Source organism: Miscanthus floridulus, chromosome 2 (genome assembly GCF_019320115.1).
Source record: "Miscanthus floridulus cultivar M001 chromosome 2, ASM1932011v1, whole genome shotgun sequence".
In the NCBI taxonomy this organism is placed as follows: domain Eukaryota; kingdom Viridiplantae; phylum Streptophyta; class Magnoliopsida; order Poales; family Poaceae; genus Miscanthus; species Miscanthus floridulus.
The window spans coordinates 166,879,098-166,893,035 of NC_089581.1; the positions used below are offsets into that span (position 1 = coordinate 166,879,098).

General features: G+C 50.9%; 3 protein-coding genes across 5 annotated transcripts; 1 reads left to right on the top strand and 2 right to left on the bottom strand.

Moving 5' to 3' along the window:
• Positions 1–1,173: 1,173 nt before the first annotated feature.
• Positions 1,174–3,174, top strand: LOC136535610 (B3 domain-containing protein Os03g0184500-like). Its single transcript, XM_066527928.1, has 6 exons — positions 1,174–1,439; positions 1,542–1,643; positions 2,161–2,192; positions 2,294–2,468; positions 2,557–2,763; positions 2,869–3,174. The coding sequence occupies exons 1-6, from the start codon at positions 1,287–1,289 to the stop codon at positions 2,917–2,919; spliced, it is 720 nt and encodes a 239-aa protein (XP_066384025.1). The 5' UTR covers positions 1,174–1,286; the 3' UTR covers positions 2,920–3,174.
• Positions 3,175–3,285: 111 nt separating this feature from the next.
• LOC136535609 (putative leucine-rich repeat receptor-like serine/threonine-protein kinase At2g14440) lies at positions 3,286–5,898 on the bottom strand. Of its 2 annotated transcripts, XM_066527927.1 has the most exons (8): positions 5,162–5,898; positions 4,612–5,075; positions 4,374–4,509; positions 4,013–4,084; positions 3,858–3,926; positions 3,702–3,773; positions 3,543–3,614; positions 3,286–3,460 (listed from the first exon to the last, which is right to left on the bottom strand). In XM_066527927.1, the coding sequence occupies exons 1-8, from the start codon at positions 5,824–5,826 to the stop codon at positions 3,436–3,438; spliced, it is 1,575 nt and encodes a 524-aa protein (XP_066384024.1). In that variant the 5' UTR covers positions 5,827–5,898; the 3' UTR covers positions 3,286–3,435. The 2 variants fall into 2 exon arrangements, 1 of the variants encoding a protein (XP_066384024.1); XR_010779021.1 differs by lacking the exons at positions 3,286–3,460; positions 3,543–3,614; positions 3,702–3,773 and having other exon boundaries at positions 3,859–3,926; positions 4,374–4,526.
• A 2,167-nt stretch (positions 5,899–8,065) lies between these two features.
• On the bottom strand, positions 8,066–12,994 carry LOC136535608 (UDP-glucuronate:xylan alpha-glucuronosyltransferase 2-like). Of its 2 annotated transcripts, none has more exons than XM_066527925.1 (3): positions 12,642–12,994; positions 11,837–12,461; positions 8,066–9,373 (listed from the first exon to the last, which is right to left on the bottom strand). In XM_066527925.1, the coding sequence occupies exons 1-3, from the start codon at positions 12,867–12,869 to the stop codon at positions 8,427–8,429; spliced, it is 1,800 nt and encodes a 599-aa protein (XP_066384022.1). In that variant the 5' UTR covers positions 12,870–12,994; the 3' UTR covers positions 8,066–8,426. The 2 variants fall into 2 exon arrangements, with proteins under 2 accessions (XP_066384022.1, XP_066384023.1); XM_066527926.1 differs by having other exon boundaries at positions 8,068–9,373; positions 12,637–12,763.
• Positions 12,995–13,938: the final 944 nt, after the last annotated feature.

Here is a 13,938-nt window from a genome sequence, read left to right on the forward strand (position 1 = left end):
CTGTTTTTGAAATATCTAGATAAAACTTTTGGAACATACGCCTGAATAGAGATGAAACACTTGAACATGCGTCTGAACACTTGTGAAAACACATAAAAACACTTGAAAAGCCATTACAACACATACAACATCCTGACAAAAACAATCGCAAACATATGTATGAAACATACGTAACATCTAAATAAAAACACTTGCAACATACATCTAAAAAAAGATGAAACATTTGAAACCGACGCTTGCAACATAGTGTATAGCCATTGCAATATATGCACTATCTAGATCTATATTTGCAACATATATACGAAACACTTGCAACATACCTCTAAAATGACTGCCACAATTAAAGCATACGTTTGCAACATAGGAAGGACAGAACGAGGCCAGGAGAAAGCGGCGTGTCAGCACCACCAGCACTGGCCGTGCTCGTGGGTGCCCCTTTGCTCGGTTGGAGACGACCTGAGGCGCCCCGGCACCTGCGCCTAGTCGCCATCGACAGGGACAACGCGCGTCGACGTATCCTGACAGCGTTGGGTTGAGGAAGAGGCTAGGGAGACACTACGTGAACTGAGAAAGGAGACAACATCATCGGCTTAGATGGAGGAAGAAAGCAACGGTGGCTGCACGGGCTATGCTGCTGCCAACAGACATAAGAGAGATATCTGGAGATGGGGAAGATGAGACGTAGCGAAAAGATAGAGAGAGGGACGAGGCGGAATGGAAACCGTGTCCGATCCGACGCGAACGGACGGACGCCGGTGTCCGAAGAATTCCCTAACGTATATCATGCGCATATGTTTTTTTTAGGAAAATATCATGCGCATATGTGTCCACAGTTCTCTGTCTTTTCCCCACGTTCAGCCCAAACTCATCTTTCCCCACGTTCTTCGTAGTCTGCTGCCCAAACGGGCTCCTAAGAGTGACTCGGCCGAGCGTGCCGTATGGGCCGGGGAAAGAATTCCTCCTTTCGCGGCCTTTTCCCCCACCTTTCTCCCGAGGAACACGGCCACAGAACAATTTTCCGTGTTTTCCCCCATGCGGCCAGGCCTTTGTGCGTCAGAATTTACCGTTTCACCCAACGTCTTGCCTCCAACGGTCGATTTCCTCCCTTCTCTGCCCTGCTCTGCCTTCAAAACCCACACCACACGCCGTCTCCTCCCCGTAAACCCTCCCCAACCTCTCTAGTCCACACGCCTGCCGCCCTCTAGTCCACCTCTCTCTCCCTCCGCGTACGGCACACACCTGATCCCCCACTTCATTGAAGAGGTCGAGCGGGAGGGGTGGGGGAGATGGTGGCGGCGGCCGCGGAGACGCAGGGGATGTCGCCGTACGAGGCGGCGCGGGAGCGGAATGTGCAGGAGAACAAGCGCAAGATGGAGGCGCTCAACCTGCGCCACCTCTCCGCCGTCATCAAGGAGGCCCCCAAGACCCCTTCCCCCCTGGTGTGATGCCACGCCCGCTTCTGCTGCTTCCTTCGTTCGTCTTCGTCTGCTATATGCGCCGCCGTTTGTCTGACTGACCCTTTGTTTTATGCGGCGGAGCAGAAGCCGAAGAGGCGCAGGATCATTGAGGAGGCGGTCGTGGTTCCCTCGCCTCCCAGGAGGTCCCGCCGGCTTGCGCAACTCCCTGAAGTCAAGTACGCAGAGGTATCTGTCTTCTTTTGATTGCTCCGTTTTCCTTTTGGGGTCAAATGAATGCACATAGTATTTCGCTGTTTTAGTTATTTCCAGACGTGTTTGTGTGGCTGCTCATTTGCTCAACATGGTAGTTCTTATTTCGGGCTCAAGGCTTCCCATTTCTTTCCACCGGAAACAGAGCAACATTTCATTTCTCTGCTCGTATTAAATTGAAACATTTGTGGTGTGTACCAAGTTACCAACCCATGTAGTGTAACTGTGTAAGCAGTTAAGCACAATCTGTTCACTGTACCGTTCAAGATTTATTGGCGCAACAGATTGTTTTGTTTTCTTTATATAAATATAAAATCGTTTTAAAAGGCATTTCTTTACAAATGTTTCTTCTGATAAGTGATAATCATCCTGTAATGTAACATGGCACAATAAAGAACATGTTACATCGTGCCATTTTGCCTAGCATCCATGTCATGAACTCATGATCAATTTGAACCATTTGTTTTTACTGAAAAGTTGTATTTGTCAACAGATAGCACCACACAGTGCAGATAGAATGACAAGGTATGTGGATATTTAATAGCAGCCTAGTATGACCATAGGAGCTATAAACATATGTTCTGCTCCTATTAAGTAACAAACCTTTTCCTCCGTATCTTCCATAGGTCTCCTAGAAAACCAGCTGACCTCATCTACTTGGCAACACGCGGAACAATTTCCATGAAAGCTAGGTTGGAGGCAACAAGAAAGGCCGAGGAGCTAGAATCACAACTTGACCCTGAAATCCCATCCTTTGTGAAGGCAATGTTGCATTCACATGTGGTTCGAGGTTTTTGGCTGGTGAGTACTCAGCTCTGTACCGTTTGCTCTCCCTAGCAACTTCTTAGCTCATGCCATGTGCTGATTTTTCTGTATGTATGATCGAAAGGGTCTCCCGAGCCATTTCTGTGACACTTACATGCCGAAGCAAGACGCCATTATCACCTTGCTGGATGAGAAGGATGAAGAATTCGACACCAACTACCTTGCCTACAAGAAGGGGCTAAGTGGCGGTTGGGCTGGTTTTGCACTATGCCATGGGATTCAGGATGGAGATGCAGCTGTTTTTCAGTTGATTAAGCCCACGACCTTCAAGGTACTGTATGCTTTCAGCGCAATACTGAATAACGTGTAGCTCAAAGCATGTTTTTTTTTCCTTTATAATGTTCAGTACTCATTCACTAATGAATTCGTCTCCCAGGTGTATATCATCCGAGCAGCTTCTGATGATGGCAGTGAGCTAGATGAGTGACTGCATCACGTGACAGCCGTACTAAGTACTTACTTAGCAGGAGGTGGAAAGTGGGCTTTTGGGTATTTTTAGGCTTTATATCTATCAGAATTGCCCTAGTATGTATTTTATTTGTATGTCTGTTGTTATTCGGTGCTACTAGTGAGACTCCTAATTTGCAGAAGTCATAACTTGCAAAATGCATTATTAGCTATTTTCTGGCCACTGCATGTTGCTGTCCTACTGGAAGTTTCAGAAAATGCATGGCTTTGTGACTTAGGAACGATTCTTTCACCTAATACTTGTCCCTAAATTGATGCTTCCTGATGTAACATGCCAACATGTACAATAAAACTACAATAGGACAGAGACGGCGCAAAGGTATGCTAGATATGAAATCAATCTTGAGCTCTCATACATCAGACATCAATGTCACCCTACAACTTTTCAAGCCTTCAGTCCTCTCCCTTCATCATTGAACTGTGTGTGCATGGGTGCAGTATCATGTTGAGGCATCAAGGTTCCTTCTTGTCAGCCTCATTCAAATTTGTTCCCCTCAGTTCTGAAAGTTATTCATGCAAAAGATGTAGTCACAGTTTATGACAAAACGAAGAACCTAATAAATTGATTCACATTCTTGACACCTCAAATCAAGTCCAGCTTTGTTTTTCAGACCATCTGGTATCTTGCCCGTGAGATTGTTGTAGTTCAGGTATCTGCCATTTTTGAGAAAATGCATTAGGCAAAGAATGTATGGAGATATTATTTGAGATACATTATGAAATGAGATATCGAGTACTAACAGCTCCTTAAGATCGACTAGTTTTTCCATTGATGGTTTGATCGTTCCACTGAACTGATTGCTATCAAGGCGCCTTTTTAAATGATGAAAAGCTTATCATGGTTAGTAAAATCTGCAGAATGAATGTTCAAAACAAATCAAGTATGCTTTAGCTTACACGGCAGTTAAGGTGTGCATGCTGCTCAAGTCAGGTATGGGGCCTGAGAGATTGTTACCACTGAGATAGCTGTAGTCACAATTTACAAGGCATTAGAAGGATCGTCCATCCAGTCTGCTCATACCATTGAGAGATCAGTTTTGTGTCTATCTTACATGGTTTTCACCCCTGTCAAATTTGCAATGCTGTCGGGAAGGGATCCTGAAAGACCATGATTTTTTAGATCCCTGTATTGCAGAAAACCGGTCATATTAACACAGCAATGATCAACATTTTTCTAGCCTTTTGTTTTTACTGGACTGTAATGGCGTTCTTCCATCAGGACAAGATGTAGAACACCGATGCATTGGTCAAATTTAGCCCTTATTTTCTTTTTCTTTACACATTGATGAGCACTATTGAGAACTGATGAATACCAATGCAGTGGCCGAATTTAACCAGAAAACAAACAAAATACAGTTTGAACACCATTGACAATCGATTGGATACGTCTGTCATTGAAATCTGAATACTTACAGTGACAAGACGCGCATGGGTGACCCCTGGGAGCATTCAACCCCAGTCCAAGAGTGTTGCTGTGGCAGGCAAGGATCTCCAGCCCAGTCCGGAGGTAGGTTCTTGAGGCTCGCTGCGAGATCTTCCATTGCAACCACTGCACAATGGAAAATCCTAGAGCTTCTCATCGCCCAGACATTTTTATCTCACAGGCCGAACGCGACTGACAGAAGCTGATGCGAGAAAAATGCATGCATACCATCTCTAGTGGCGGTCCTGCCGCCGAGCGGGACAATCTGGTAGATCTCTCCGGCGTTGATGAGCGGGCCGACGGGCGATGTCTCGTTGGGCGTGAGCAGGATCTCCGTCTTCCCGGACAGCTGCATCATGCTGGAGTAGACCATGACGCCGGCCGCGGAGGCGTTGAGCCCCCGGAAGAAGTCCTTGCCGTTGACGGCCACGTCGAAGACGCGCCAGCTGAAGGGGCTCGCGGTGCGCGAGTCCTGGAAGTAGAGCGCCACGTAGTAGGTCGCCGCTGGGAGCTCCGTCGTGGGCCACTGCACGGTGAGCTTCTTGCCCCGGCTGGTGGTGACCCCGGCCTTGAGCGCCTTGGCCGGCGGCTGGTTCCAGAAGTCGTCGGGCGAGATGGAGGAGTGGCTCTCCACCATGGGGTTGGCGTCCGCGAACGGCGCCCAGTACCGGTTGTACGGGTCATCTGGATAGCTAGAATGCCAACCACGTCACGTCAGGATTCCCCGGCCGGCCGGCCTCACGCGCACGGCGGCGAACGGGCGAACGGGCGGGCGTACCTGACGATCTCGCCCTTGCTGCCGAAGCGGCTGCGCGCCACGGTGCTCATGGCGAACCTGCCGAAGTCCGTGGTGTTGTACATGGAGTCGGCGAGGTCGATGACCTCCAGCGCGGAGATGAAGGGGTTGGACTTCGTGTCGGGGCGGCGCGCCAGGCACACGCTCATGGTCCGGCCCTGCCCCTGCGCCACCATCTCGAAGTAGGTGGACATGCCGCGCCGGTAGTTGTCCGTGGTGTTGACGGCGCTCCACAGGGTGCCGTCCACGATCTGGTCGAACACGGGGGGTTCCTTGCCGCCGTCGAAGCCGCCGTAGTAGTAGGTGGTGCGGACGAGGTAGCGCGTGCCCTTGACGACGGGGAGCTGGTAGCAGTACTTGCGCGCGGTGGCGTCCGGGAAGTAGCGCAGCGTGGCGAGCACGGGGAGGAGATGGGGCTTGTTGATGGCGGAGGCGTTGCCGACGGCGGTGAAGCCCTCATCCTTGGCCCACTTGATGCTCCCTACCTGCACGTCCTTGTCTGACCCGCAGCTTATGTAGAACCCTCTGGGCTGTGGCACGGCGGCCGCGGCGGGCGGCTGTTGGGAGGACGAGGAGGGGAATAAGGTGGCGGCGGTGACGACGAGGAAGGCGAGGAAGAAGGGGAACGATGGGATGCGGCTTGGCATCGTAATGACATGCTAGGATCGGGAGGAGGACGATGGAGCACCCGCGAAGGGGAGGCTCCGCTCCGAAGGAGAAGACGCGAAGAAAGGGGGGGCCAGCCAGGGATGCCAGAAATGTTTATGGGTTAGCCCCTGGCCGGGCGCCGCATGCATGCATGGCAGGCATCCTGCACGACGAGCGGAAGCGGCGGTGGCCGGACTATGGCTGGTTTTGGGTTGTGCTCAAATATAGCAAGGTTGAAGGAGTCCGTTTCAGGGCAGGGGCGGCTGAGACCACGTTTGTTTGGTGTCGAATTGAGTATACCCGGCGCCGATGGAACTTACTGGGTTCATCATCTGACAGTGCACACCTGGCGTTCCGGCGTCCCTTTTGACCGAACGGCGACGCGCGGTGAAGTGAAGTACTCCTCCGTAACCGACGAGGTACGGTATTTCGCCGGCCAACGGGCAACGCGCTGCAGACTACGGGACAGAGGTTCGTTGCCGCACGCTCAACAAATCTGTCCGTGCACCGCAAAGCCAGGCCCGCATCGGCCCATGGAGGGAAAAAAAAAGAAACTGGATTCTCCAGACCGTGCTGGTCGAGCGGTGCATTTTGGGCCACGACCTGGGGCTGCCAGTGATAAAGACAAGCACAAGTCCAATCTAATACAAACGGGAAGTCCAATTGTTTTTTTTTTTCACCTCGTTCGCTGGTTGGTTTCTGGGCTGGTTTGAGCTAGCTGGTGCTGATTTATTGTGAGAGAAAAACACTGTTGGCTGGCTGGTTGAGCTGACTGAAACCAACAAGAGAACATGCTATTTGTTGAAAGTGGAGAAGTCCAGTTGAGATCCAAGATGAAAAAAAGCATTCCAACGATCAAATAATCTTACAGGTTCACACTAGGAAAAGTTTTTGAAATTGTCTCGAATTTTTCATAGATAATTTAATTAGTCCAGGTCTGTGCACGTTGGCAGATCCAGACGCACTAGTGGCACCCACGGTGAAAGTTCTCTAAAACCAACCCATACAACTATGGGTTAGACTCTCTCCAACAGATGACTTATATAGTATCTAAATTCAAAATGGGTAGTAGAAGATCTAAAATTAGCCTCCAGCAGAGTACCTATATGGGAGATTTATTTTGGATTGTTTGAGAGACATAACCCAAATATGAATATCCTCTCTCCTGAAAATCTATTTACAGAAATGATTCTTTTTTGGGTTCTGTTGTTGGAGAAGATATCGAATGAGTATCGAACATTTTAGCTGTAGCACTACTCAAACGTTAAATGGCTTTTGTATTTTGGATGTTGTTGTTGGAGATAGTTTTAGGTGGTTTAGTTTTGATGGTTGGAGCGGTTTAAACCATGGCTTTGTCGTCAAGCGCCACCGCCGCCGCTACTGCTACTCGAACATCCACCCCGCCATGGGCATCCTGCGCTTAATTTCGTCGAATCAGTTGGCAGGCACCACGAGCAGCTACAACCCACACCGACCACCTCGACCTTCTTCGGGTCCGCCTCGAGCAGTGCATCCATCTCACTCCCAATGTCTAGCTTGGCCAATTTTGGCGACAACAACAGACCCCTTCGTCGATGGCTCCATGCGTTTTTCTTCTTCCCAAATTCTAGCTACCACCTCCATTGCGGCTTTGCTTCCATCGTTTTCTTCTCTGTTCTCCGAATGTGCTCTCCCCTCTGTGACTGCACGCCACGTTGCCACCATCAGACGCCGCTTGCCCGGCCAGCCCGCACGTTGCTGCTTTTCATTGGCCCGACGCGCCCTCCAAAGCACCACACGCGCATCTCTCTGCCGCTGCCGTGGGAGCCTTGCCGCTGTTGTGCCGCCACCGCCCAGGCTGCCTCACGGCTCACGGCGCCTGGCTGCACTCCGCCGCACTGCCTGGCTCTCGCCGCTGCTATCGTCCAACTGCCCATCGTGCCAGCCACCTACGCTTTCTCGACAAGTTCAGTGGTTTTCTCGACGGGTTGATCCAACCCGTTTGAAACCAGCTTTGCGGGTCAGTCTAGGACGGTTTGACGGTCTGAGCAGTTTCAAACCAAACTTGAACAGGCCTACTGCAGGGGAACTACTTTGCTCTAGTTGGCAGACCTAAGCACAGAAGTTATTGGGATGTGTTGTAGAAGAATGTTATAGAAGTTGTTGGAAAAGTTGGCTGACCTAAACGTAGAAGGGATCCGAGACCTAAGGTGAAAGTTGAGTATTTACAAAAAAAGGACGATGGAAGTTGAACCTCAAAGAACGCACATGGCAAGGTCCAATTGGATTTGGCCCTACCCAAATCTTATCCTAGGTACAGTTGCAGACATCTTGACTGGACACGAACCACACCTAGCTCGAAGCTGGAACTGAGCTTATTCATTATTCCACCAATGAGAACCAAGTCACCAACCAATCCAAGATGTGCATACTCCCCTGGCCCCTTCACGTGTGTAAGTATGAACAAAGAGAAATTGAAGTAACCCACGAAGCAAAATGTGGCGATGGAGCTCGATGAGCCTGCCTAGCCCTATCTCGCTCTCAGCTACGTGTACGTATGTATGTACCATCAGGCGATGGAGGTACGTAGTCGATCATATACATAGGAGACAAACGAAAGTCAGTCCCATTTCCTTGGATCCGTGATGTTGATCTTCCAGTGCTGGTCCGCGTATCCGATCTCCTCGGCGACGTGCCTGTCCCAGGCGATCTCCACCTTCCTCCGCTCCGAGAGGCGGCAAGGCCCGCGCATGGTGTCCCCCATCTGGTCGTACACCTGCCACCACCGGGCGTGCGCCTCGTCGCTGGCGTACACCCGCTGGTCCGCCACGTTCCAGTTGCAGTCGTAGTCCCTGTAGCACGTCCAGGGCTTCATCCCCAGGTAGTGGATGGACCACACCTCGGCCGGGTCCGCCCGGAACATCCGCTCCTTGAGCGCGCGCTCACCCGTGGTGTTGGCCCAGAAGTTCTTGAGGTAGTTCACCCGCCGCGGAAGCCGGTGCCACCACACGAACACCTCGTTCAGGAACCCCTGGTCGCCGCCGTTGTACGACCGGATGGTCCGGCGGTCCCGGATGAGCGCGTCGAACGTGCACGCCGACGGCTCGATCACCATCACCCCGGAGTTGAAGAGGGAGCCGTCGTTGCCCACCGCCGTGAGCTGCGGGAAAGCGAACAGCGCGTCCAGGCTGCGGAGCACCAGGATGTCGGCGTCCACGAACACCACGCGGTCGTAGTCGGACAGCTGCCACAGCCGGAACTTGCTGTAGTTGTACTCGTTGTAGGTGCCCCGCGCCGCGCGCGGGTTGCGGATGCGCTTGATCCGGCGAGGGGTCCAGCCGGCCGCCGTCAGCGCGCGGAGCGCCGGCTTCGACACCGTGTGGTCGTGGAGGAGCACCAGGTCCCGGGTGGACCCCGCGCGACGGATGCTCTGCGCCAGCACGATCGCGCCGCACAGGTACGTGTCCGACGAGTGCAGCACCGTCGCGTACGCCTCGCGCCGGGGACGCCCGTCCGACCACGACGACGTCGCCAGCTCCGACGACGCGTTGAACACCTCCTGGATCCCTGTGCATACAGTGCACGTGCTTGTTTAATTTAATTTTTCCATGCGCATGCATGTAATATTCATGTATTATTACTCCCATTTTTTTGTATGAGCCAGAATCTCCTCATCAAATAAATAAAATCATCCCTTGCTGACGAGCATAATAAAGAAACAGGATATCGATGCATTTTCCTCACTCCAATCATCATTTTGCTATGAATCTCCTCATCAAACAAATCTTACAAGTTTAATTATTGTTTTAAAGAAGAAATCTGAAAAGCTGAATAATCAATAATTCATGCTGTGACTGTGATAGGGATTGGCAACAACTAGCAAACACTATCTATAATTTTTATTTCTTTCAGGGGAAAAAAACCTCGCTTTATATAGCAATCGCTAGACAGTTCAGTCAGTTGTAAAACATGTCACCAATTGACACTATACATTGATTTCTCTATCCAGCGAATCCTAGCGCCCAAAAGAAAGTTCTGCTGGTGGATAGATTGAAGTGTTCGTCAAGTCAAAACCAAACTATATAAATAAAGAGACGACATATAATCGACCAACGCAAGTAACCACGAATAGATAAACTTTGCGGCGTGCGTTCTGCTCTGCCTACGGTTGGTGATCCACCTGGTAGAATGCAGTAGCATGCAAGTATCACTAGGAGCCGCCGCACGCCGCCGCGTGCGTGCCCAAAGTCTCAAAGCCGGCGAGACCCGGAGAGAGCAGCTAGCACTGCCCGACCGGTGCAGCTCACCAATCGAATCTAGTTCAATCAGTCGTGTCGATGTATTCGCCGTGCCATCATGCACCGTGTGTGTGCTCGATTGATCGGTCGATCAGACGGGTGGAGATGAAAGGCCTCCAACAACCACGTTAGGCAAAGACCCAGTATACATCCCACGGTATATTTTCCAAATTCCTTTTTCTCGAGTTTAATATATTTATTACTGGTTTAATTACATGCGCAAATTGGACGCAAACACTTGTTATTCCCGGCGTCCTCCTGTCAGGTTCTTGCAGGAGCTGAAATTGGTGGTTTGGAAGGCTCAGACCTAGTAGGCCTAGCAGCTATCTGCTTATTGCAAGGACACTAGGACAGGTTTATTTTGGGGCTCTGCTTTGGATTACCCTAGTGACACTGATAGATCTATCATTACTCTTCCTTTCTTCTTAGTCTAGCAATAGTCGTGGCCCATATTAGAGTCTATTTGGATCCACCAAATAAACTTTAGCCGGCTAAATTTAGCTGTTAGAGATCTAAACGGCCCAACTAAAAACTAGCTAAAGTTTAGCTACTTCAACGTAGCTAAACCCGGCTAAAGTTTAGCTGAGTCTATTAGCTGGAGGATCCAAACAGCCAAACTAAAATTTAGCTAGGAGAACTTTTAGCTGGTTAAAGTTTAGCTTTTAGTTGGGTGGATTCGAACAGGCCCTTAGCTCGAACATTGCCCACCAAGATTTTTCAAGTTAGGTAAGAATGGGGGGTTATACTAATTAAATATTTTTTTTCTCTAATAAAATAAAGGAGACCGTTGAGTGCTGGTAAGAATCGATGCCTGAATTATTATCATGAGCTTTAGCTTGATCGTGTCCTTTTGCCACACATCTATCCCGACCAGATTGTACACACCCCATTGCATCGCCCGTCCCTACTGATCATATATGCCCAGATAAGCAAGCATCTATCTTATTAGCTCGATGATTGTATATGTGCTGTATACATAGAGCTTTAACATAATTCCATTAGGTGGCACGTTATGTCCCTAACACACACAGTACGTGTTGTAGCACATGCATGTTCTCGACATTATTATTTATATGCTAATGCAGTAATGCTCTCTTATCCTCCCACTATCAATAATGAATACTATACGTGGATTTATTCTCACGAATTAACAGAACCGACACTAATTGCTGTTCTTAGTATTACTTTTCTTTGAGCGAACCCCTGTTTATTTCCCATCAGTACGGCTCTGTTCGGCTGGTCTATAAGCCGTTTGTGCTGATTTGTATGGCTGATTTGTTAGGAGAGAAAAATACTGTATCATGGTTGATAAGCCGGCTCTATACCATGGCTGATAAGCCGGCTTATAATGAAGATGTTAGTGGTCAAACCAGTAGTTTATGTAAAAGGTACTATACGCATATTTGTTCTTTTTTTCCTTGAACAAATCGCAAGTGATAATATTAAGTTGAGAGTTATGTTGATGCTATCTCAGTCTTCTTTTAATTTCTCGATAGATCACAACATGTCGGTGCGGAGAATAATTCAGTGAGATGGGCGGCCTCAACTCACACGCATAGTATCTATCTTGCTCGTACTGCTGCTGTGCCTAGCATGTTAGTTAGTACGGGACTACAGGTGCAACTACACATGCTTGCCTTGAATTGCATGCAGTTCAACTGTGCAAGTGTAAGCATGAAGCAGCAAAGGTCATGGAGACTGAGCATGCATGAAGTAGACGGAAACAACGCACCTCCTGATCCCCAGAGCGGCATAGCGAGGTTGCAGGACCCCACGGGCAGGCGGAGCTTCTCCTCCAGGCGCTGCACGTCGACCCTGTACATGTACCAGTCCCCCTCCCGTCCCACGGCCTCGTCGCAGCGGAACAGGTCCATCATGGGCTCGCACTGGCTCCGCAGCACCACGCGCACGGCCCCCGTGCCGTCGCGCCGGCCCTTCCGCGCCGCCACCTGCGCCGCCACCAGGTGCACCTGCAGCCTGAACACGTCGCGGTTCCACCCGGGCGCGCTGCGGTTGCACGGCACCGACGCCACCACCACGTCCACGTCGCCGCCGTCGGCGTACCGGGACCAGTCCGGCATCGGGAGCTCCGGGCAGGACGGGCCCTCGTCGTCCTCCTCCTCGTCGATCCACTCCGGGAACAGGTCCGACCACCGGAACGTCTCGGAGACGCGCTCGAAGTCCACGCGCACCGCGTCGCCCTCCACGCCCAGCGCCAGCAGTTCGTCGCGCCCGATGTTCACAAGGCCCATCCGAAGACGGCCACGGAGCTCGTCGAACATGGCCGGCGCGCGGCTCGCGTTCACAATCACGATGCGCTCCGCCGCCGCCACCTTGTTAGCCGCCACGCCTCCCAGCTGCACGCAACGACAGCGTGTCGCCGTGTCGGTCGATCGTCAGCGCAAGGTCTCAAGGGAGACGGCCGGGTAAATAATAGTTCTGGTTTCTGACGCTGTCCGGCCGGCGGCCGGCTCGGAGCATGCAAGAACGCCACTGCTCGTACGTCGTGCCAGTGGACTCACACTGACTCACCTTACCTTCCGTGAGAGCTGGGTCGTGGACGACGGCGGCGGGCAGGAGTCGCGGAAGGTGCAGCGGACGAGGGAGGTGGCGCCCTGGTCGAGGATGTCCGAGTACTTGGGGTGGAGGAGGAGCGCCAAGTAGGCGAAGAGGAAGAAGGCGAGGAACGCGGCGTTCATCTTGACGATGATCGAGGTCCGCACCGGGGACTTGCAGACGGCCTCCCCGGCGGTGATCACCCCCATACCGCGAGCGCACTGTATCCGTATGTGTTTGTGTGGCGGGCGTTCGCTAGCTCACCGGGTGCGCGGGCGTGTCGTCGTCGTCGGGCGTGCGGCGGCGGTGTCGGTGGAGCTGGCTAGGCCGAGGCGCGTTGAATGCGAGGGATTATATAGGGGTACAGCACGGGCACGGGCACGGGCACGGGCGCACGGCGCTGCTGCTAGTGCTAGCTGCTCCTGGGCTCCTGGCGCGCGACGGATGGACCGGGTGGAATGGAAGAGCTGAGGGCCCGTACGTGTCCGTGTGAGTGCGTGGCAAAGGGTGCGACGGCGGCCAATCAACGGTGGTTGGGCGTGGGGTGAGCTTGAAAGGACGGCTGTAACGAACGAGGGTCCACGTGCCAGATGGTTCATCCGGCCTCAAGGACACTATGCCTGTCACCTCAGTGATTATGTTCCCAGTCCTTAGAGGTTCAGCCGGTTTATCAGCTACAGTAACTATGCTCTGTTCGCTTAAACTTATCGGCCATAGAACAATGTTTTTTCGCTTAAACTTATCAGCCATAGAACAATGTTTTTCTCTCATAACAAATCAGCTTCAGCTGACTTATCAGCCGCAGAAACCATAAGCCGAATAGCTCTACCTACACTGTTACGGTGACAGCGGTTAAGCTTCATTTCAGTTTGATAGACTCTAATCGTCGTTACCTATAGTATCCACCTCTACAATTATAAAACAACTAAACTAACCGCGACGTGTATCCACATCCTTCATTATGAAAGATAATCCAGTTGTTCCGTAAATTTACATTTGAATCTTCAACCTCTTCCCTAAAAAAGATAACAAAATCTAGCCCTATTAAATTTGTAGCTAAATAATATCTATATACTATTGTTAAAATAAAATAAGTCTTAAATTTACATCTAAGGTCTTGTTTGGTAGGGCTTCTTTGGAAGAGTCGGAGCTATTTTGGAGAAGCCACAATGACTTATCTTTTTTGCATTAAAAACGATTGCAAACAACTTGGCTCATCCTACTAAATCGTTTGGTAGGGCTCCTCTGCTGGAACTGGAGAGGAGCCCTACCGAACAG

Bases quoted from the DNA above. Each gene is read 5' to 3' on its own strand.
- LOC136535610 (XM_066527928.1), top strand. From the start codon at position 1,287: ATGGTGGCGGCGGCCGCGGAGACGCAGGGGATGTCGCCGTACGAGGCG. The intron at 2,193-2,293 runs GTATGTGGATAT...TATCTTCCATAG, and splicing joins AGTGCAGATAGAATGACAAG to GTCTCCTAGAAAACCAGCTG. The intron at 2,764-2,868 runs GTACTGTATGCT...TTCGTCTCCCAG, and splicing joins TTAAGCCCACGACCTTCAAG to GTGTATATCATCCGAGCAGC.
- LOC136535609 (XM_066527927.1), bottom strand. From the start codon at position 5,826: ATGCCAAGCCGCATCCCATCGTTCCCCTTCTTCCTCGCCTTCCTCGTC. The intron at 5,076-5,161 runs GTACGCCCGCCC...TTGGCATTCTAG, and splicing joins AGCAAGGGCGAGATCGTCAG to CTATCCAGATGACCCGTACA. The intron at 3,615-3,701 runs GTTAGTACTCGA...CAAAAATGGCAG, and splicing joins CTAGTCGATCTTAAGGAGCT to ATACCTGAACTACAACAATC.
- LOC136535608 (XM_066527925.1), bottom strand. From the start codon at position 12,869: ATGGGGGTGATCACCGCCGGGGAGGCCGTCTGCAAGTCCCCGGTGCGG. The intron at 12,462-12,641 runs GTAAGGTGAGTC...CGTTGCGTGCAG, and splicing joins CGACCCAGCTCTCACGGAAG to CTGGGAGGCGTGGCGGCTAA. The intron at 9,374-11,836 runs GTGCGTTGTTTC...CTGTATGCACAG, and splicing joins GCCGCTCTGGGGATCAGGAG to GGATCCAGGAGGTGTTCAAC.